Here is a 24,916-nt window from a genome sequence, read left to right as displayed (position 1 = left end):
CCATAACTGTCAATGGTTTCAAAATTTAACATGCATTGAAAATCTGTTTTTATTTTGGCTAACTTTCACTTGTCTTTTTCATGCAGATGTTTCTCCAAAATTTCTACAGCTTTTCATTGTTTAGCCTCCAGACAAAAACACACACTGCCTGATCTTCCTTTTGACTATGGTGCATTGGAGCCACACATTAGTGCGGAAATAATGCAGCTGCACCATAACAAGCATCATGCTACCTATGTTAATAACTTAAATATCACAGAAGAGCAGTATGCTGAGGCTTTGGCCAAAGGTAAGCATATGCAACAAAAACAGAAATTTGCTGATCTGTCTTGAGGATGGATAACTGGACCCAAGATGTTAATTTGCGTTTCTCCAACACGTTCTGCCAGACCTGTTAAGCACTTTCCGCAATTTATGTGTCATTGTGATTTCTAGCATCTGCTTTTTGAATTTAACTGTATACAAGATCTGTGATTCAACTTATGAATTAGCTAACCAGAGAGGAATACTGCAAGATGTTTTTTTCAAAATCTGTACTACTTGCAGGAGTGGAATAATGGCCTTTAAATATCGTCACTGCTGAGAAAGGGTTCTTTCAACAAAGCTTTTTTTTGTCTTGCTCCCATCAGGACAGAATCATGAGAATATTAAAGGGCGCTACAATTTTTACTGCAGGCGAATAGTGCTGATTGATTGGCAATTGCTCATGATTGTGTAAGGCTTGCCTTGTTTGCATTTTACAAGCTCTGCAAATAATTGTTCTTGGTACATTCTCCATGGCATAACAATTATTTGCCAACCATTCAGTATCCTTTCCTCTTGCAGTGTAACTTGTTGTTTTCTTTGTGACATGGTATTCTAATGATTGTATCCCGTTGTTTAGTGATGAAACAGTTCGCAACATGTGTCCTTTTTCCAGCATTAAGCTTTGTACCTCCAAGTAAAAAAGTTATTGTTTAATAATGGTATTGATCTGTTCCACATCTTAGGTTTTTGCTCGATGAGTTTGTTTCTTTTATACTTGTTGTCAGTATTATATTACCTTTTTTTTGTCTTAAGGTCTGTGACTGAGGAAGATTGAATGTGTTATTTGTTTCTGATCCCACTATAATCATGAGATGCACGTTCTTTTTTCTCTTGCGCGGATATGATTTGGTCAGCGTTCAATTGTCTGTTTTCTCACCCTGTGCACATACCTTGCAGTGGAAGAAGTTAGAATTTAATTTTACCAAAGGACCTGTCCGTTCTTTTGTTCTCATTTCAACATTTCATCTGATTTACTTTTCAGAACTTTAAGCTGTAAATCCTGTAATCACTTGTCTGTAGCAATATCCTTCTGTATTTTGGTTTATAAAATTCAGTGCCTTACTTTGCAAAATTTTCACATTGTGAATGTACAACTTAACATTATTTGTTTTGGTTTGTGATTCAATGCCATTGGCTGATCCCGACATTTAATTGAACTCTATTTATCAACTTAAAAGGTATAAAGATGTTTCATAACACATTTCACGTAAATACCTTTTCTTGAAAACCATGAACTGGAATTTGCAGATCCAGCAAATCACAACACAAGCTGGAGGAACGAATCTCCTCCTTTCGGCTGGGCAATTTACAACCTCCTGGACTTAATATTGAGTTCAGCACCGTCAGATTGTGACCCCACTCCCATGTTAATTCTAGTTTCTTTCCACTAATATTGGACAAGTCATTTTCCAGAATAGAATCTGCCTTGGTAGATTATGGGCTGAGTCTTTTTAAGTCCAGGTTGCTTTGAGCTTTTGAAGGGTTTTTTTTTGCTGTAGGGCTTTGCGAGTTTTCCCACTGCATTCGTTTCCTTCCCAATACCTTTTTTGTTATCAAAGCTTGTGAATCCTTTTTCAGGTTTTAAGGTATGCAGGACTATATTCTTCAGCTTCAACTGAGAGAAAGGAGTCCTAGTTTAATAGCTGCAGCTTCAGCGGTCTGCTTGTTGTTTTCCCAATGACATCACTGGTGGTGTATTCATTCGGTTGTGATTTTTAGAAGAATAAAAATTAAATGAGAAACAACAGGAACAACTGAAAGTCAGGCCCAATATAATAAAGAACTATAAGTAAGCAAAGTAGGGTAAGTACAGCTAGTTCAAAAGAAGTTAGCAGTATTCTTACATTCTTACTAGAAAAGAGAGTTGTAAAGGTGCTTAAAAGGAGTCATGGCAGCAGAGCTCACATCTGTGATATCCTCCTCCGATAATGTGGCAAATCACTGAAGTTTCAGTTGCCTGGTAAAAACATGTGCGGAAGAATGCCCAACTGCAGCTACTGATGAAGTGCATTTTGGAGCATCCGTGATTCTAAGCAGATTATGGATCGCACATTCAGTGAGGTGGTCACACCACAGGTACGGATTGAACAGGCAGAGCATAGGTGACCACCAGGCAGAGTAGAGGAAGGTAGAAGTACCATGTGCCCATTTTCATTTGTAATGGGAATGAATGAAGTCATTCAAGTCACAACTGTATTTAGCCTCTTGTAAGTTGCCAAAGGCGCTTTTCCAAACAGTGGGGTGCTGGGGTGAGCTGAGTGTCAAGACCGAAAGATCATTAGTTAGAAAAAGGGGTCATCATCTCCACCTCTTCTAAGAATTTCGTGACCTTTTGTGGAGTTTTTATATTTTTAGTTATTTTGTCCTGTTATGCCCCTTATCATGTGCATATTGTTGGGGGAGGGAATGAGATGTTAAAGGGTTAATTTGTTCTACTGGCATGTAAGAAATTGGATCACCCAGGGAGGTGTGTTTGTTTTCTGTTTTGCAGGCAAGATGTGACAATCTAATCATATTCTGTAAATGATGGCTCAGGGATGGGCAGGACTGGCAGCTTAATGTTCCAGGATACAAATGCTAAGGAAGGATAGAAAGGGAGGCAAGAGAGGAGGGGGAGTGGCATTTTTGATAAGGGATAGCATTACAGCTGTGCTGAGGGAGGATATTCCCGGAAATACATCCAGGGATGTTATTTGGGTGGAACTGAAATAAGAAAGGGATGATCACCTTATTGGGATTGTATTATAGACTCCCTAATAGTCAGAGGGAAATTGAGGAACAAACTTGTAAGGAGATCACAGCTATCTGGAAGAATAATAGGGTAGTTATGGTTGGGGATTTTAACTTTCCAAACATCAACTGGGACTGCCATAGTGTCAAGGGTTTAGATGGAGAGGAATTTCTTAAGTGTGTACAAGACAATTTTCTGATTCGGTATGTGGATGGTGCAAAACTTGACCTAATTTTGGGAATTAAGGCAGGGCAGGTGACTGTGGTGTCAGTGGGGGAGCATTTTGGGGCCAGCGACCATTATTCTATTCGTTTTAAAATCGTGATGGAAAAGGATAGACCAGATCTAAAAGTTGAAGTTCTAAATTGAAGAAAGGCCAATTTTGACGGTATTAGGCAAGAACTTTCGAAAGCTGATTGGAGGCAGATGTTCGCAGGTAAAGGGACGGCTGGAAAATGGGGAAGCCTTCAAAAATGAGATAACAAGAATCCAGAGAAAGTATATTCCTGTCAGGGTGAAAGGGAAGGCTGGTAGGTATAGGGAATGCTGGATGACTAAAGAAATTGAGGGTTTGGTTAAGAAAAAGAAGGAAGCATATGTCAGGTATAGACAGGATAGATTGAGTGAATCCTTAGAAGAGTATAAAGAAAGTAGGAGTATACTTAAGAGGGAAATCAGGAGAGCAAAAAGGGGACATGAGATAGCGTTGGCAAATAGAATTAAGGAAAAAAGGGTTTTTACAAATATATTAAGGACAAAAGGGTAACTGGGGACAGAATAGGGCCCCTCAAAGATCAGCAAGGCAGCCTTTGTGTGGAGCTGCAGAAAATGGGGGAGATACTAAATGAATATTTTGCATCAGTATTTACTGTAGAAATGGATATGGAATATATAGACTGGAGAGAAATAGATGGTGACATCTTGCAAAATGACCAGATTACAGACAAGGAAGTGCTAGGTGTCTTGAAAAGGTTAAAGGTGGATAAATCCCCAGGACCTGATCAGATGTACCCAAGAACTCTGTGGGAAGCTAGAGAAGTGATGCTGGGCCTCTTGTTGAGATATTTGTATAATCGATAGTGACAGGTGAGGTGCCGGAAGACTGGAGGTTGGCAAACGTGGTGCCACTGTTTAAGAAGGGCTGTAAAGACAAGCCAGGGAACTATAGACCGGTGAGCCTGACCTCAGTGGTGGGCAAGTTGTTGGAGGGAATCCTGAGGGACAGGATGTACATGTATTTGGAAAGGCAAGGACTGATTAGGGATAGTCAACATGGATTTGTGTGTGGGAAATCATGTCTCACAAATTTGATTGAGTTTTTTGAAGAAGTAACAAAGGTGATTGATGAGGGCAGAACAGCAGATGTGATCTATATGGACTTCAGTAAGGCGTTCGACAAGGTTCCCCATGGGAGACTGATAAGCAAGGTTAGATCTCATGGACTAAAGGTTAGATCTCGTGGATACAAAACTGGCTCAAAGGTGATGGTGGTGGAGGAGGTGGAGGGTTGCTTTTCAGACTGGAGGCCTGTGACCAGTGGAGTGCCACAAGGATCGGTGCTGGGTCCTCTACTTTTTGTCATTTACATAAATGATTTGGGTGCGAGCATAAAAGGTACAGTTAGTAAGTTTGCAGATGACACCAAAATTGGAGATGTAGTGGACAGCGAAGAGGGTTACCTCGGATTACAACAGGATCTGGACCAGGTGGCCCAATGTGCTGAGAAGTGGCAGATGGAGTTTAATTTAGATAAATGCGAGGTGCTACATTTTGGGAAAGCAAATCTTAGCAGGACTTATACTCTTAATGGTAAGGCCCTAGGGAGTGTTGCTGAACAAAGAGACCTTGGAGTGCAGATTTGTAGCTCCTTGAAAGTGGAGTCGCAGGTAGATAGGATAGTGAAGGTGGCGTTTGGTATGCTTTCCTTTATTGGTCAGAGTATTGAGTACAGGAGTTGGGAGGTCATGTTGCGGCTGTACAGGACATTGGTTAGGCCACTGTTGGAATATTACGTGCAATTCTGGTCTCCTTCCAATCGGAAAGATGTTGCAAAACTTGAAAAGGTTCAGAAAAGATTTACAAGGATGTTGCCAGGGTTGGAGGATTTGAGCTATCAGGAGAGGCTGAACAGGGGCTGTTTTCCCTAGAGCATCGGAGGCTGAGGGGTGACTTTATAGAGGTTTACAAAATTATGAGGGGCATGGCTAGGATGAATAGACAAAGTCTTTTCCCTGGGGTCGGGGAGTCCAGAACTAGAGGGCATAGGTTTAGGGTGAGAGGGGAAAAATATAAAAGAGACCTAAGGGGCAACTTTTTCACACAGGAGGGTGGTACGTGTATGGGATGAGTTGCCAGAGGATGTGGTGGAGGCTGGTACAATTGCAACATTTAAGAGGCATTTGCATGGGTATATGAATATGAAGGATTTGGAGGGATATGGGCCGGGTGCTGGCGGGTGGGACTAGATTGGGTTGGGATATCTGGTCGGCATGGACTGGTTGGACCGAAAGGTCTGTTTCCATGCTGTACATCTCGATGACTCTATGCTGCAGTTTAAGGAATAACCTCATCACACATTGTTTCCAGAAACAGACTAATCACTTTACATTGTTTTTGGGTGACAAGTGACTTTGGGGGAACGGCAAGGAGTTGTCTTGTGTGCATGACTGTGATATAAAACCCTATATAAAGGAAGGACAGTTCCCTTGTCCGAGGAGCCTCGCTTGACACGCTCCACAAAAATCATGAAGAGTGTTAAGCAAGTACAAGCTTTTGGAGGATCACTTAAATTGTGGCTGTTCACAGAAGTTGGCATATTGCAGTTGCATCAAACTTGTAAGAATCTCAAGAAGGGAACCTAACAGTCATAGCAAGACAATTGTGTGTAATTCTGGAATCCATTATAAGAGTGATGTGATAGCACTGAAAAGGGTGCAGAGGAGATTTGCAAGGATGCTGCCTGAGCTGGAGTGTTTCAGTCATGAAGAGTGTTTGGGATTGTTTTCCTTTAGAATAGGAGATAGTAAGAGGAGAGGTGATTGCTAGGTATAAAATTGAGGGTTATAGACAGAAAGAAACCTTCCCCCTTAGTGAACGTATCAATGATAAAGAAGGCATAGACTTGAGGTAAGGAGCAGAAGGTTTAGAGATGTGAGGAAAAGTTTTTTTTAACCCAAAGGTGGGACGAATCTGGAACTTGCTGTCTGTAATTGTGGTAGAGACAAACTCTTGCTATTATTTAGGTGTACAGTTGTGATGCCAAGGCATACGAAGCTTTGGGCCAAGTGCTGGAAAATGAGATTAGAATAGATTGTTATTTCCAATTGGTGCTGTTGTGCCAGGCCAAAAGGTCTTTTTCCTTTTGTAGAGCTCTATTACCCCTACTGTCAACTTCTGAGAAGGAGGGGTTGGAGGCTTCAGAAAAAACATTAGCAAAAGCGCCTCCTGCAAACCGACAAGTCCTATGTTGAGCACCTCCCAGTGAGAGCTCTGTACCTGGCTGAGGAAGAAATAGTCCAGACAACTGGCCTTCAAAGGACTGCTGGAGACCTGCCACCTGCTCACCCTATAGAGCTGTGTTTGCAATCAGGGATTTCGATCAAATGCACAGGAAAGAGCAGCACCAGTAGCAGACAAGCATATGGAATGCAATGGCCCTCATTACTCAAATTGCATAAGTGCAATGAATTCTGTGAAAATCATCTGGATGCCTCAATGAACAGTTTGACAGCTGCCATGGCAAGCTAGACCCCAAAGGGCTAGTCAAGAGTTTCACACACCTGCATTTTACCTCACTAATTCATCCACATGGCAAAGAGCCTTTTTAACAGGGTACCTGGACTGCAGTTCTCACAGGGACATTGGGTGGTGCCTGGAGACATGCAGCCAGAGATGGAGTCTAACCCAGGCCCCTCTGCACTTCCAGAATATTTCTGGAAGTGGTCAAGCTTTCAATCTCCACCCTATCTCTGTCCAACTTTTGGAAGTTCAAGCCAAGTAACTGAAGAATTGCAAAATCCTTAATGTCATCAACTTGAGTTTTGTTTTGAAGTAATGAAGAGGATTAGTGAGGGTAGAATGGTGAATATGATATTTTTAGACTTCACTAAGGCATTTGACAGATTTCCTCATGGTAAATTAGTTAACAAGATTAGATTACATGGAATACAGGGGCACTTGGATACAGAACTGGCTGGAAAGTAGAAGACAGGGTATGGTGGTGGAAGGTTGTGTTTCAGACTGGAGCCCTGTGACCAGTGGTATGCCACAAGGATTGGTGTTGGGTCCACTGTTTTTCTTCATTTATATGATTTGGATGTGAACATGGAGGTAAGTTAGCAGATGATACCAAAATTGGAGGTGTGGTGGAAAGCAAAGAAGGTTACCTCAGAGTACAACGGGATCTTGATCTAATGGGCCGATATCGCATGTAATTTAGATAAATATGAGATGCTGCATTTTGGAAAGGCAAATCTGGAAGGGCTTATACACTTAATGGTAAGGTCCTAGGGAGTGTTGCTGAATAAAGACACCTTGGAGTGCAGGTTCACGGTTCCTTCAGTAGAATCACGGGTGGATAGGATCGTGAAGAAGGCCTTATTGGTCAGAGTATAGGAGTTGGTAGGCAGTGTTGCAGCTGTACAGAACATTGGTTTGGCAACTTTTGGAATAATGTGTTTACTTCTGGTCTCCCTCCTATAGGAAGGATGTTGTAAATCTTTTCTGAACCCTTTCAAGTTTCACAAGGATGTTGCCAGGGTTGGAGGATTTGAGCTATAGGGAGAGGTTGAATATACTAGGGCTGTTTTCCTTGGAGCATTGGAGGCTGAGGGGTGACCTTATGGAGGTTTGTAAAATCATGAGGGGAATAAATTGGGTAAATAGACAGTCTTTTTCCCTGGGATGAAGGAATCCAAAACTAGAGGGCATGGGTTAAGGTGAGAGCGGTAAGATTTAAAAGGAACTAAGGGACAACATTTTCACTCAATGAGCTGCCAGAGGAAGTGGTGGAGGCTGGTATAATTGCAACATTTAAAAGGCATCTGGATGGGTATATGAACACGAAGGATTTAGAAGGATATAGGCGGCATGGTGGCACAGTGGGTTAGCACTGCTGCCTCACAGCCCCAGAGACCCGGGTTCAATTCCCGCCTCAGGCGACTGACTGTGTGGAGTTTGCACGCTCTCCCCGTGTCTGCGTGGGTTTCCTCCGGGTGCTCCGGTTTCCTCCCACAGTCCAAAAGATGTGCAGGTCAGGTGAATTGGCCATGCTAAATTTGCCCGTAGTAAGGGGTAAATGTAGGGGTATGGGTGGGTTGCGCTTCGGCGGGTCGGTGTGGACTTGTTGGGCCGAAGGGCCTGTTTCCACACTGTAATGTAATGTAATCTATAGGCCACATGCTGGCAAATAGAACGAGATTAGCCTGTTTCCTTCTCTGGACTCTGAAAATAATACTCCATAAGCACAACTCCAACTTTTCACTGGCTGCTCGCTTCACCTAACCTAAAATACTACTTGTAGCTTTTCAAATTCCTTTGTCACAGCTGCATTTGAACATTAATGCTGGCTAGCTTCCAAGCCCCTTCAACTCTTTTCCCCCACCCCCATCCCCATGCAGCTGCTGACCTTTCCCAGTTCATAGCTCCTGAGAACTTTGTCCTGAGTTTATTCTAAAAACACAGCCCATCTGATTGCTTTTGACTCTTCAGCTGCCTTCTTAAAAATTAGCAGCCCTACTGTGCAATTAATATGTATCTGTCCTTTTTCTCCAATACTTGTGTTCCCAAGACTGCTCTTCAGTGACAGCCCCGTTGTCCTGAGTGGCCTGTTGAAATTGTTGTAACAAGCACCGCCCAAAATGTAGAGCTGAATTGAATATTACTACCCAACAACTCTTGGACTGAATGTATGTTTATGAGAATCTGTCTTCCCTGCTACAGTTGGAAAGGATTTCTTTACAAATGTACAGAAATCATTGAAGATAAATCATTGACTAGTTAAGAGAATGGTTAATAAAACAGCACCTCCTGTTTGTTAATAGGGTCATGGAGTACAAATGCAGTCTGGATAGGCTACAAAGGGAATACATGTTCCTATTGGTGGAAGGATAAGAGGACACCTATTTGAGCAATTGGCACAATAAATACAATAACGTGGCAAAAAACATTTACCACAGTAAGTGGTTATGTTCTGGAATGCGCTGTCTGGAGTTTGGAAAAGGGTTTAGTTGTAGCATTCAAGAGAAAATTGGATTATCATCTTCAGAGAGTCTGCAGGGCTACAGAGAGAAAGTGCGAGATGATGCTAGGTAAATTGCTACCATGGAGCACTGACACCTACACGATAGGTTAGTCCTCTCCATATGAGTACAACAATTGTGATTCTGTGAACTGCATAGTCATAGATGTGCAGCACAGAAACAGACCCTTCGGTCTAATTCTTCCATGCAGACCAGATATCCTAATCTAATCTAGTCCCCTTTGCCAGCACTTGGCCCATATCCCTCTTAAACCCTTCATGTTCATATACCCATCCAGATGCTCTTAAATGCTGCAATCGTACCAGCCTCCACCACTTCCTCTGGCAGCTTATTCCTTACATGCACCATCCTCTTTGTGAAAATGTTGCCCCTTAGGTCCCTTTTATATCTTTCCCTTCTCACCCTAAACTTTATGCCCTCTAGTTCTGCATTCCCCCACCCCAGGGAAAAGACTTTTGTCTATTTTTCCAATCCATGCCCCTCATGATTTTATAAACCTCAATAAGGTCACCCCTCAGCCTCCAACACTTCAGAGAAAACGGTCCCAGCCGATTCAGCCTTTCCCTATAACTCAAAACCTCCAAGCCAGGCAACATCCTTGTAAATCTTTTCTGAATCCTATCAAGTTTCACAACATTCTTCCGATAACTGTGTTAATAAACAATTTTAATAAAATGTACAAAAGCTGAAAATCAGAAACAAAAACAGAAGTTGCTGGAGAGGTTCAGGTCTGGCAGCATCTATGAAGAGAAATCAAAGTTAATGTTTTGGGTACGATGACCCATCCTTAGAACTGATAGTGGCTAGGAACATGTTGGTTTATATGCAGAGGATAAGGTGAGGGAAGAGGGTAAGGAGTAAATGTTAGGAAGGGCTAGAGCCCAAAGAAAAGAACAGTTGGACAGACAAAGGAGCCTGTACTGATCTGGCTGGGAGAGTAATAGCTATTAACAGCTACTAGTTTGGAGCTACTAGGTAGTGTGTACTAGTAGCAGACTTGTGATAACAAGGCCTGGTGTGTGTGAAGAGGGTGGTGGGGCGGGGTTGTGGCTAGGACATGGGGGAATTTAGGCCCAAAAATTATTGAACTCTATATAGAATCTGGAGGGCTACTGGGTCCCCAAGTAGAAAGTGTTCCAGCTTGTGCTGAGTTTTGCTGGAGCACTGCAGCAAGCCCGAGATAGGTGTTGGCTATGTTAAGTTATTTTTCCTGAGATTCTAACATGTTTGATGCAACTGCAACAAGTCAACTTCTGTGAATAAGCAAAATTTTATTAAGCACTGTACGGTACAAACTTTCTGAAGGAACATCTAACACACACCACAGGGCTTGTGGAGTTATCAAAGCTCTCTCTGATCAAAGGAAACAGTCCTTCCTTTATACAAAGTCTTTATATTAGTTAGTAATGCCTACAAGCCAACACTCAGCCACAACCCCCCCCCCCCCCCCTCACAATCGCTTGTTACTCCAGACACAATGCAGTGACCTGACCATCTCCAGAAACAATCATCCCTTAATGGTCAAATCTGTTGCAAATCGGGAGTAGTCAAAACTCTAACTGTAATGTTCTTTTTGATTCTGAATAGCGGGAGATGACAATGTAAATTGGCTTCTGAATGATAGGAGATGGCAATGTAAATTTTGTACTCTGAATAATAAGTGACAGCAATACCTGCAAGACAGAGAAACATAACACCCTGCCTTTTGGATATCCAATTTCTTGCAGGTCAGCAGAACAAATTAACTCTTTAATATCTCAGCTAGGGAACAACATGGTGTGTTAAAGTGGCAGGCCACTGGAAGCTCAGGGTCTTTATTTTTGCTGGCAGAATGTAGACGTATTGTGAAGCGGTCACCCAGTCTACACTTTGTTTTCCCCAGTGTACAGAAGACCACATTGTGAGCAGTGAATGTAGTAGATTCAATTGTGAGAAGTGCAGGTAAAGTCATGCTTCACCTGGAAGGTCTGTTTGGGCCATTGGAAACTGAGGAGATAACTGGGTAGGTGTTATACCTTTAGTTGCAGGGGAAAGTGACGGGCTGTGGAGGGGATGTTAGGAGACAAAGAAGAGTGAACCAGGGTGTCCTGGAGGGAACAGTCCCTGCGGAAGGCGGACAAGGAAAGGGAAGAGAATGTGTCTGGAGGTGGCGGAAATGATGGTGGTTGTTCTTCTGGGGCGGATGCTATTGGAATGGAAGGTAAAGACAAAGGAAACTCTATTCCTATTGTGGGAGGGAAGAGAGGACAGATGTGCAGGAGATTGGTCGCCTGCACAAGGTTAAAATGTAATTAGTGAGCAAACTTTTAAGGTTTTAGTCCATGATAAAATAAATCAGCGACTAGTAAATTATGCATTAGTGAAAGTCCGCAGGGATTTGTTAATAGTGAATGTTGTTTAACTACTTTGTAGGAATGGGGAGGACTGATGAATATTGTATGTAGAAAAATGTAGACTTCAGGAAAGGTTTGAAGAATGACCATGTATAGATGTATTAGCAAAATTGGAACTTGTATAATCAATATGCAGAATCTCCATGGATATGAATTGGCTGAGAGCGATAAAGCAGAGTAATGGCAACTGGTGGTTTTACAGAATGGATGAATATGTAATGTGTCATAGAGTTGGGATCGCTTCTGTTTTGAACATATATTAATGATTTGGGTCTGGCAATGCAGGGCATAATTTTTAATTCTGCACACTGCGCAACACAAACACAAAAAGGTAAGCAGGAAAATAATAAGACAGTTAAACAAAATGGGCAAATGAAATTTTACCTTCCTTGTAGGAAGAATAGGGAATTATATAAATAGAAGATCTTATTTTAAAGAGTTTATAGGAACAGTGACATCACTGAATGTACACACCAGCTTTTGAATGTGCCAGAAAGAATTGCAGGTTTGAGCAAAAGAAAATTTAAATACTATAGTGAAAAGATTGTCCTTGTACTTAAATATATTTCCAAATGTTGAACAACTTCTGCAAAACAGCAAAAATCTATTGCATGTATTTCAGGTGATGTGACAACTCAAGTGGCTCTGCAACCAGCACTGCGATTTAATGGTGGAGGTCATATTAATCACTCAATTTTCTGGACAAATCTGTCTCCTAATGGTGGAGGAGAACCTGCAGGTGAGTTTGAAGTATGTAATTTGATCTGAAATTTTTTTTGTTCAAATCTATCAAATACAGCAAAAATGTTAATTTGAAATTTTACCTGTATGAAATACAATTTGGAATCAATAGAAGACTGCTGTACCCTGCTAAATTCTGTGTTGGTTATGGTTGCATTATATATTTTTGGGCATTAAAACATTTTTTTTGCTGTAAAACGTCTTGTGCATTAAGGTAATCCAAAACAAAGACCATAAATGTTCTTGTTTGTGTACAGATAAACAGAAGGATATCTGAAAAGAAGAGGGGGAGGGGGGTGCCACCAGGGACTAAAATTGAGACGTAAGCATTCATTTAAGGTATTGAATGAGTACTTTGAATCTGTTTTTACCAAGGATGAAACTTCTGCCAAAATCATAATGAAAACGATGTGGGACTGGATGGTTTAAAAGAAATGAGAAAGATTGACTATTTAAAGTTGATAGGATGCTGAGGGTCAGATAGGATGCTGAGGGAAGCAAAGGTGGCGATTGTAGCGACAGTAACATTAATCTTCTAATCCTTCTTTGATACGGGGTTGATACCAGTTGTTTGGAGGTGATGCGAGAGGAATGGAGAATTACACATATTACACTGCAACACTTTTTAGAAAAGTATGGATTAGTTGAGGAAGTTCATAGAACATTACAGCGCAGTACAGGTCCTTCAGCGCTCGAGGTTGCGCCGACCTGTCATACCAATCTGAAGCCCATCTAAACTACACTACTCCATGTACGTCCATATGCTTGTTCAATGACGACTTAAATGTACTTCAAGTTGGTGAATCTATTACCGTTGCAGGCAAAGCATTCCATACCCTTACTACTCTGAGTAAAGAAACTACCTCTGACATCTGTCCTATATCTATCACCCCTCAATTTAAAGCTATGTCCCCTTGTGCTCGCTGTCACCATTCTTGGAAAAAGGCTCTCCCTGTCCACCCTATCCAACCCTCTGATTATCTTATATGTCTCTATTAAGTCACCTCTCAAACTTCTCTCCAACGAAAACAGCCTGGAGTCCCTCAGCCTTTCCTCCATAAGACCTTCCCTCCATACCAGGCAACATCCTAGTAAATCTCCTCTGCACCCTTTCCAAAGCTTCCACATCCTTCTTATAATGCGGTGACCAGAACTGTACACAATACTCCCAAGTGCGGCCACACCAGAGTTTTGTACAGCTGCAGCAGGGATCATGGTTCCGGAACTTGATCCCTCTATTAATAAAAGCTAAAGCCTTCTTAACAACCCTGTCAACCTGGGTGGCAACTTTCAAGGATCTGTGTACCTGGACACCGAGATCTCTCTGCTCATCTACACTACCAAGAATCTTACCATTAGCCCAGTACTTTGCATTCCGGTTACTCTGACCAAAGTGAATCACCTCACACTTATCCGAATTAAATTCCATTTGCCACCTCTCAGCCCAGCTCTGCAGCTTACCTATATCTCTCTGTAACCTACAACATCATTCGTTACTATCCGCAACTCCACTGACCTTAGTGTCATCTGCAAATTTACTAACCCACCCTTCTACGCCCTCATCCAGGTCGTTTATAAAAATGCAGTGGACCCAACACCGACCCTTGCGATACACCCCTGGTAACTGGACTCCAGGATGAACATTTCCCATCAACCACCACCCTCTGTCTTCTTTCAGCAAGCCAATTACTGATTCAAACTGCTATATCTCCCACAATACCATTCCTCTGCATTTTGTACAATAGTCTACGGTGAGGAACCTTATCAAACGCCTTGCTAAAATCCATATACACTACATCAACCGGTTTACACTCATCTATCTGTTTGGTCACCTTCTCGAAGAACTCAATAAGGTTTGTGAGGCACGACCTATCCTTCACAAAACTGTGCTGACTATCCCTAATCAAATTATTATTTTCTAGATGATTATAAATCCTATCTCTTTTATAACCTTTTCCAATACTTTACCAACAACTGAAGTAAGGCTGTCTCTACTCCCCTTCTTGAACAGGGAACCACGTTTGCTATCCTCCAGTCTTCTGGCACTATTCCTGTAGATAAAGACGATTGAAAGATCAATGCCAAAGGCTCGGCAATCTCCTCCCTGGCTTCCCAGAGAACCCTAGGATAAATCCCATCCGGCCCAGGGGACTTATCTATTTTCACACTCTGCAGGATTTCTAATACCTCTTCTTTGTGAACCTCAATCACACCTAGTCTAGTAGCCTGTATCTCAGTAATCTCCTCGACAACATTGTCATTTTCTAGACTGAATACTGTTGAAAAATATTCATCTAGTGCTTCCCCTATCTCCTTTGACTCCACACACAACTTCCCACTACTATCCTTGATTGGCCCTTATCTTACTCTTGTCATTCTTTTATTCCTTGAATACCTATAGAAAGCCTTAGGGTTTACCCTGATCCTGTCCTCCAAAAACTTCTCATGTCTCCTCCTGGCTCTTCTGAGCTCTCTCTTTTAGGTCTTTCCTGGCTACCTTGTAACCCTCAAGCACCCTAACTGAGCCTTCACACCTCATCCTAAGATAAGCCGCCGGCTTCCTCTTGACGAAAGATTCCACTTTCTTCGTAAACCACAGCTCCCGTGCTCTACAGCTTCCTCCCTGCCTGACAGGTACATACGTATCTAGGACACTCAGGAGCTTTTCTTTGAATAAGCTCTATATTTCTAATATGCCCATCCCTTGCAGTTACCTTCCCCATCCTATGCTTCCTAAATCTTGCCTAATCGCATCGTAATTGCCTTTCCCTCAGTTGTAACTCTTGCCCAGTGGTACACACCTATCCCTTTCTATCACTAAAGTAAACATAACAGAATTGTGATCGCTATCACCAAAGTGCTCACCTACTTCCAAGTCTAACACCTGGCTGGGCTCATTACCCAGTACCAAATCTAATGCGAGTTGGCCTGTCTACACACTGTGTCAGGGAGCCCTCCTGCATACACTGGACAAAAACTGACCCATCTATAGTACTCTTACTGTAGTGATCCCAGTCAATATTTGGATAGTTGAAGTCCCCCATGACAACTACCCTGTCTGTCTCACTCCTATCGAGAATCATCTTTACTATCCTTTCCTCTACATCTCTGGAACTATTCGGAGGCCTTTGGAAAACTCCCAACAGGGTGACCTCTCCTTTCCTGTTTCTAACCTCAGCCCATACTACCTCCGTTGACGAGTCCCCAAACATCCTTTCTGCAACTGTAATACTGTCCTTGACCAACAATGCCACACCTCCCCCTCTTTTACCATCTTCTCTGTTCTTACTGAAACATGTAATTCCTGGAAACTGCAACAACCATTCTTGTTCCTGCTCTATCCATGTCTCTGAAATGGCCACAACATCGAAGTTCCACATATCAACCCATGCTGCAAATTCACCCACCTTATTCCGAATGCTCCTGGCGTTGAAGTAGACACACTTCAAAACAATTTCTTGCTTGCCAGTGCCATCTTGCGTCCCTGAAACTTGAGCTGAAAGTTCAGCAGAGATACTTGCTCAAATCATGAGGGCAGCAGAGTGGCTCCAAAGGTGCATGAACTTTTATATAGCAATATGGAGTACAAAAGTAAATAGGTTATAATACATTATTTTGGGCTGCATTGGAGTGTTGTGTTCGGTTCTGAGCGTCTCGCTGCAGTTCTGTACTTCCAGCTTGCAGATACTACCAGACATGCTGAGCTTTTCCAGCAATTTCTGTTTTTTGTTTCTGATTTTTACAGCATCTGCACTTCTGGTTTTATTGATAAAGATTTTTAATAGGTTTAAGTGGCTAGAGTTAAGTAGTGGAGTTAACAAAACATGCCAATTGAAAACAATCTCATTTAGAGTCATAGAGATGTACAGCATGGAAACAGACCCTTCGGTCCAACCCGTCCGTGCTGACCAGATATCCCAACCCAATCTAGTCCCACCTGCCAGCACCCTGCCCATATCCCTCCAAACCCTTTCTATTCATATACCCATCTGAATGCATTTTAAATGTTGCAATTGTACCAGCTTCCACCACTTCCTCTGGCAGCTCATTCCATACACATACAACTTGACCACTTAAAATAGCTCATGAAATATATTGCATCCATAATCATAGAGCAATTTGTCTGAGAACTGACTTCTAGCTAGTGGCAAAATTAGCTGTGCCTTAAGTCAAGCAGTTCTAGTACCTCTCCAATGCATGTACATCCTGTCCACAAAATACAGAACAAGTCCAACTAGACCAATTATTGTTCCAGCAGCCTGCTCATGATAATCAGAAAGTGACAGAAGTGATCCACTTGGGTTCTTCCAGGGCCATTCAGCTTCTAATCTCATTGGGGATTTCGTCTGAACATGGACAAAAGGTGAAATGAGTGATTTCCTTAAGGGTCAGGTGAATTGGCCATGCTAAATTGCCCGTAGTGTTAGGTAAGGGGTAAATGTAGGGGTATGGGTGGGTTCGCTTCGGCGGGTCGGTGTGGACTTGTTGGGCCGAAGGGCCTGTTTCCACACTGTAATGTAATCTAATCTTAACATAAAGGCAGCATTTGACTATGACATTAAAAGATTTAATAACTGATTTATGAAAGGGAAATCACACTTAGTCTAGAGATGTATGGCATGGAAACAGACCCTTCAATCCTACTTGTCCATGCCAGCCAGATATCCTAAATTACTCTAGTCCCACTTGCTATCTGTTGGCCCATATCATTGTAAACCCTTGCTATTCCTTTAACCATCCAGATGCCTTTCAAATGTTGTAATTGTACCAGCCTCCATCACTTTCTCTGAGAGCTCATTCCATTCACTCACCACTCTTTGTGTGAAAAAGTCGCCCCCTTAGGTCCCTTTTAGATCTTTTCTCTCACCCTAAACCTAATCCCTCTAGTTCTGGACTCCCCTACCCAAGGGAAAAGACATTGTCTATTTACCCTATCTATGCGCCTCATGATTTTATAAACCTCTGTGTATAACTCTCAGCCTCCAACGCTCCAGGGAAAACAGTCCCAGCCTATTCAGCCTTTCACTATAGCTGAAACACTCCAAACCTGGCAACATCCTTGCTAATCATTTCTGAACCCTTTCATGTTTCACAACATCCTTCCTATAGGAGGAACACCAGAATGGCACACAATATTCCAGCAGTAGCCTAACCAATGTCCTGTACAGCTGCAACATGACCTCCCAACTCCTATACTCAATACTGTGACCAATAAAGGAAAACATTGCAAACACCTTCTTTACTGTACTATCCACCTGTGACTCCACTTTCAAGGAACTATGAACCTGCACTCCAAGATCTTTGTTCAGTAACACTCTCCAGGACCTTACCATTAAGTGTATAAGTCCTGACTTAGCTTTCCAAAATGCAGCCCCTCTCATTATCTAAATTAAACTGCATCTGCCACTCCTCAGCCCATCTGATCAAGATCCTGAGTTAACCTTTCTTCTCTGTCCACTACACCTCCAATTTTGGCATCATCTGCAAACTTACTTCCCATGTTTGCATCCAAATCAGTGGATCCAGCAACGAAGTTTACGGCACACTACTGATCACAGGCCTCCAATCTGAAATGCAACCCTCCACCACCACCACCCTCTGTCTTCTACCTTCGAGCCATTTCTGTATCCAGAGGGCTAGTTCTTAGTGTTCCATGTGATCAAATCTTGCTCCTTAGTCTACCATGAGGAACCTTGTAGAACGCCTTACATATAGATCACAACCTGCCCTCATCAATCCTCTTTGTAAATTCAAAAAAGTCAATCAAGTTTGTGAGGTATGATTTCCCACGCACAAAGCCATGTCGACTATCCCTAATCGGTCCTTGCCTTTCCAGATACACACAAATCCTGTTCCTCGTCATTCCCTCCACTAATTTGCCTATCACTGATGTCTGGCTGAACCATCTATAGTTCCCTGGCTTGTCCTTACCACCTTTCTTAAATAGTCGCACCACGTTAGCCAATCTACAGTTTTCCGGCACTTCAGCTGTGACTATTGATGACTCACATCTCTCAGCAAGAGGCCAGCAATCGCTTCCCATAGAGCTCTAGTCCTGATCTGGTCCTGGGGATTATTTTATGCATTTCAAGACATCCAGCACTTGCTCCTCTGTAATATGGACATTTTTCAAGGTGTCACCTTCTATTTCCCCACATTCCATATCTTCTATGTACTTTTCCATGGTAAAATGAAGCCTTGCTGATCTTTGAGGAGCCCTATTCTATCACTATTACTCTTTTGTCTTGGGATTCTCCTTAACCCTATTTGCCAAAGCTATCTGTTGTCCCATTTTTGCCCTCCTGACCCTCCTCTTGTGTACTCCTACTGTCTTTATATGTTTCTAATGATTCACTCGATCTCTGCTGTCTGCCTGACATATTTTGTTGTTGATCAATGTCTCAAGTTCTCTAGTCATTCAGCATTCCCCACGTTTGCCAGCCTTGCCTTTCATCCTAACAAGAATATTCTGCCTGTGGACTCCTGTTATCTCATTTTTGAAGGCTTCCCATTTTCCAGCCGTCCCTTTACCTGTGAACATCTGACCCTAGTCAACTTTTGAAAGTTACATAGAACAATATAGCGCAGAACAGGCCCTTTGGCGCTTGATGTTGTGCCGACATGTGGACTATCTTCAGCTTGTCCCCCTACACTATCCCAAAATGATCCATGTGTTTATCTAAGGATTGTTTAAATCTCCCTAGGGAGGCTGAGTTGACTACATTAGCAGGTAGAGCATTCTATGCCCTTACCACACTCTCTCTGCGTAAAGAGCCTGCCTCTGACATCTGTCTTAAATCGATCACCCCTCAATTTGTAGTTATGCCCCCTCGTACAAGCTGACATCATCATCCTAGAAAAAATACGTTCACTGTCTGCCCTATATAATCCTCTGATCATCTTGTGTGTCTCTATCAAATCCCCCATTAGCCGCCACCTTTCCAATGAGAAAAGACCCAAGTCTCTCAGCCTTTCCTCATAAGACCTTCCCTCTAGACCAGGCAACATCCTGGTAAATCTCCTCTGCACCTTTTCCAATGCTTCCACATCCTTCCCGAAATATGGGGACCAGAACTGTACACGATATTTCAAGTGTGGCTGCACTAGCGATTTGTATAGTTTTAGCATGGTATTGCGGCTCCGGAACTCAATCCCTCTACAAATGAAACCTAACACACCGTATGCCTTCTTAACAGCACTATCCACCTGGGTGGCAACTTTCAGGGATCTATGTACATGGACTCCAAGATCCCTCTGCACATCCACACGACAAAGAATCTTTCCGTCGACCCAGTACTCTGCCTTCCTGTTATTCTTCATAATGTGCATCACCTCACATTTGCCACCTCTCAGCCCAATTCTGCAGTTTATCCAAGTCCCCCTGCAACCTGTAACATTCTTCCACACTGTCCACTACTCCACCAACTTTAGTGACATCTGCAAATTTACTAATCCATCCATCTATGCCTACGTCTAAGTCATTTATAAAAATGGCAAACAGCAATGGTCCCAAAACTCTTATCTGATACCATCAAAATTTTCCCTCCTCCAATTTAGAACTTTTAGATCCTGTCTATCCTTATCCATCACTATTTTAAAACTAATAGCATTATGGTTGCTTACCCCAAAGTGCTCTACCACTGACATCTCCGTCACCAGCCCTGCCTTATTTCCCAAGAATAGGTCAAGTTTTGCACCTTCTCTAGCAGGTACATCCACATACTAAATCAGAAAAGTTTCTTGTCCACACTTAACAAATTCCTCTCCATCTAAACCTTTAACATTGGCAGTCCCAGTCTATGTTTGGAAAGTTATAACCCCCTACCATAACAATCCTATTATTCTGACATAGCTGAGATCTCCCAACAAATTTATTTCTTAATTTCCTGCTGACCACTCGGGTGGGTGGGTGGTGGAGGTGGGTCGGGTCTCTCATACAATCCCAATAAGGTGATCATCCCTTTCTTATTTCTCAGTTCTACGTCTATTTCTATCCTTCCTGTAGCATCTATACCCGGAACATTAAGCTGCCAATCCTATCCATTCCTGAGCCACGTTTTCTGTAATTGTTATGATATCCCAGTCCCATGTTCCTAACCATGCCCTGAGTTCATCTGCCTTCTCTGTGAGGCATCTTGCATTGAAATAAATGCAGTTTACTTTATCAGCCGACCTCATTCTGTCTTGTTCCTACCTGCCCTGACTGTTTGACTTGCTCCTTTTTTCCCAACTGTATCAGTCTCAGACTGGTCTCTTTCCTCATTATCTCTCTGCACTGTCACCGCCCCCACCCCAACGCCAACTTACTAGTTTAAATCCTCCCAAGCACTCTAGCAAATCTCGCTGCAGTATATTAGTCCTTTTCCAATTCGGGTGCAATCTGTCACTCATAGCTCAGAAGAGATTTGAATGATCCAAAATTGTGAACCCTTTTCCCTGACCAGCTCCTCAGCCACACATTCATCTGCTCTATCCTCCTATTTCTACCCTCACCAGCTTATAGCACCAGGAGTAATCCACATATTACCACCCTCACTGGCCTCCATTTTAAAATCCTGTCAACTTCCTATATTCTCCCTTCAGAATCTCATTCTTTTTCCCTTCCTGTATTGTTGAACACGTTGGAACAACAACCTCCTGCTGGTCCCTCTCCCCATTGAGAATATTCTGCACTCTCTCAGATACCCTTGATCCTGGCAGGAGGGGAGGCAACACACAGCGTTCTTATTTCTCACTGTTGTTCACAGAAATCTGTCTGTGCCTTTGACTAGAGATTCCCCTATCACAGTCGATCGCTTGGAACCTGATGTATCCTTCATTACTTTAGTATTACTCTCTATAGCAGAAACTTGGCTGTTTGTCCTACATTCCCCCGAGAGTCTATCACCACATACATTTTCCAAAACAGCATACTTGTTGAGATGGGGATAACCACACAGGAGGTTCCTGCACTACCTGTCTCCTTCTCCTACCTTTCCTGGAGGTAATGCATCTACCTGACTGTATCTGCAGTTTATCTCCCTTTATAACTGTTATCCATCACATCTTCTTGCTCCTGTAAATTCCACATTGCCTCAAACTGCCACTCCCACCAATCCATGTGATCTGATAGGATTCATAGCCAAACTCTTGCTGCAGATATAATAATCAGTAACGTGGAAATGCTCCCTAATCTCGCTCATGAGACAGTAAGAGCACATCACTCGAGAAAGGCCATCTTTGCACCTTAACAACCTACAGACCCAGAAAATAGCACAGTCTTATTGCTATTTAAAAAAAAACACTGCTCCAAGCTAACTGAGTACCTAAGTTATATGTTTTAAAATTTAATCAAGAGACAGATCTAAATAAAATATATATAATCAAAAAGAATTTACTCTCTGATTTGACACATCTACTCGAATTCTTCGAGAATCTTACTCATCAAATCGATGTGGTTTATTTGGACTTTCTTATGGATTTGTCAAAATCCTTCTGAGGTTAGTATGTGAAACTAAAGTGCGTGGGATTAGATTAGATTCCCTACAGTTTGGAAACATGCCCTTCGGCCCAACAAGTCCACACCGACCGTCCGAAGAGTAACCCACCCATACCCATTTCCCACTGATCTAACACTATGGACAATCTAGCATGACCAATTCACCTGACCTGCACATCTTTGGACTGTGAGAGGAAACTGGAGCACCCGGAGGAAACCCATGCGGATACGGGGAGAATGTGCAAACTCCACACAGACAGTCACCCAGTCCTGGAATCGAGCCTGGGACTCTGGTGCTGTGAGGCAGCAGTGCTAACCACTGAGCCACCGATTCAAGATTTATTGCGATGTTTAGAAAACTGGTTGGCAGACAGGAATCAGAAGGATTATTGTACCTTTTTCCTAATTACAGTCAGTGATTAAAGGGGTGTTAGGACCCCAGTTATTCACAATATAAACATATGATTAAATAAGGAAACTAAATGGTAATACCCCTAAATTTGCAAATGAGACAAAGTTGGATGGCAGGGTGAGCTGTTAGAGGTTGCAGAAGTGCTCCAGTTTGATTTGGACAAACTTGAGTGATTGGGTAAATGTGTGGCAAATGCAGTATAATGTGAATAAATACAAGGATATCTACTTTGGGAGCAAAAACAGGCTCCAAGCTGAGAGAAGGGATATGCAATGATAGCTGGGTGTCCTTCTACATCAGTCACTAAAGCATGTAGTTGCAGACAGTGATGCACCCAAAGGGATGTTGGCCTTCATAGTTAGAATTTGAGTACAGGAGCAGAGATGTCTTGCTGCCCTTATGCAGGTTCTTCGTGAGACCACACCTAGAATATTGTGTGCAGCTTTGCCCTCCTTATCTGAAGAAGGATGTTCTTGCTATAGACAGAGTAAAGCAAAGGTTTACCAGACTGATGCTTGGGATTGAGTTAATTAGGATCATATTCACTGGCATTCAGAAGAATGAAAGGGATCTCAGAAACCTATAAAATTCTAACAGGACTAGATGCAGAAAAGATATTCTTGAAGACCGGTGAATCCAGACCCAGGGGTCACAGCTTAAGGATGTGGGGAAATCATTCAGGACTTAACCAAAAATAGAAGTTGCTGGAAAAGCCCAGCAAGTTATGCAGGATCTGTGAAGAGAAATCAGTGGACCCAAAACATTAACTCTGATTTCTCATTACAAATGCTGAGCTTTTCCAGCAACTTCTTTGTTTGATTTATAGCATCTTTCGGTTTTCGTTCAGGACTGAGATAAGTTAGAATTTAATCACCCAAAGAGTGGTGAGCCTTTGGAATTTGCTATCACAGAAAGCATTTAAGGTGAAAACATTGTATGATTTCAAGAAGGTGTTCATTATAGTACTTGAAGTCAAAGGCATTAAAGAAGATGGCTGAAAAGCAAGAACGTGCTATTGAATTGGATAATTAGCTATGATCATAATGATGGAATAGGCTTGAATGGCAGTCTACCTCTTTCCGATGTTTGTATAGTTTCTAGCAGTCAGGGAATCAGTTGAAATTGGGGAAAATCTGCCACTGGTTGTACTCCTACCTAGCGCAAAAGCTGATTTGTGCTCACTGAAGGCCAATTATTGTTTCTGGATAATTATGTTCAGCTGCTTCACCTTCCCTCTATTGTGACATCAGAAGGAGGAGTATTTGTTGATTGCGCAACAATCGGTAACATTGACTCGGATACTGAAGCAGCAAGACTTGAACAACATCCAATTTTGGGCTGATAAATTGGAAATAAGTTGTACAACGCAAGTGCCAGAAAATGATGGGCATTTAATGAGGTAGGATGTGGCATCCCAGAATCCTACCTTCAACAGAATGAAGTCCGGTTTAGATGGCCTGTGGTCAACTTCGTACCAGGTAACTGGAGAATGAATGAATTGATTTATTAATTCCACATTCACAGATGTCAACCCAGTGGCAGGTTAACCTGTTAATGTATGGTGTGCATGGCAGGTAAATGTGTGAGGTTGCCTTGTGGTGACCTGGGAGTCTGGGCAGGGTCATTTGATGGTGCTCCATGCCTAATTAAGAGAGACAACAACAGGAATGGCATAGTCATTGACAGCATCTCTCTACCCTTGCAGTTGACCCTTCCAGTTTTCTCACTGTGATCCTTACCTGGAAAAGCCCTTTCCACGATGGCCTGCCCTGCCCTGCCCTGCTTCACAATCTTGGGTCACATATAGTTGGCAGCAGTCCATTCGAATGAACAATTGGTCTGTGACTTCTTGGTAGGCAACATTTCTGCTCCCCGGTTCCTTGGCCCTGAGAGAGGCACACTTGTGACCCTTCAGTGCCTGAGTCGCATATAAACTGGTGGGCATTCCCAGAGGTGGCAAAGTGAGTCTCATTAGTTTCCAATAAGCAATATTTTAACATATGTGAGATAAAGACAAGGGCTGGAAGGTTAGTGGTCATTCCGTTAGAGATGCATTTTCTCACTGAAACTAATGAAGATGTAAGCAAAAGCTGGATCTCAAGGAGACCCCGTAGCAGCACTTTCTACTTGACCCCTTTATGGGTCGTTGGGATTGAACTCAACTGCACGAGTTGCTAAGTTCATGAATTCATTAAAAACAGATGAGATATGATGGCTTCTGGATTGCTTTTGACATAAATCAAACGTCAATGGCTTCCTCAAGTGGTAAGTGGTGACAAGCCAGCAATGTTGAGACGACACATTAACATGGCATTAGTCTTGATACATAGGTCTTCTATTGTCTTTGTGAATATAAAGGAGCCCTTTATAGCATATGTGGGCAACTGATTTAACACTGGTTGCGACAGCTCGCTCACTCCAATTCATTTTGTGCAGAGATACCCCTAGGACATTGCTTCAGTGTGTCTTGGACAATCCAGACATCTGTGGAAACTGAGAAATGAGAACAAATCCTATCATGTATTTCACCACCCAGGTTACCTGTCTTACCCAAGTGCAAGGGATCTCCCTTTCAAGATGGAGATAGAGGGTTTT

General features: G+C 42.5%; 1 protein-coding gene across 1 annotated transcript in view; it reads left to right on the top strand.

The window, feature by feature from the left end:
* Positions 1 to 24,916, top strand: part of sod2 (superoxide dismutase 2, mitochondrial) — a 27,344-nt gene that overhangs the window by 1,159 nt on the left and 1,269 nt on the right. The window contains exons 2-3 of the mRNA XM_043696186.1: positions 87 to 289; positions 12,313 to 12,429. Coding sequence (XP_043552121.1) covers positions 87 to 289; positions 12,313 to 12,429 — 320 coding nt within the window. The remainder of the gene's footprint in view (positions 1 to 86; positions 290 to 12,312; positions 12,430 to 24,916) is intronic.

This window comes from Chiloscyllium plagiosum, chromosome 9, assembly GCF_004010195.1.
Source record: "Chiloscyllium plagiosum isolate BGI_BamShark_2017 chromosome 9, ASM401019v2, whole genome shotgun sequence".
Taxonomy (NCBI): Eukaryota; Metazoa; Chordata; class Chondrichthyes; order Orectolobiformes; family Hemiscylliidae; genus Chiloscyllium; species Chiloscyllium plagiosum.
Note: the sequence above shows the minus strand (reverse complement) of the source record. Positions and strands in the feature narration are given on the sequence as shown.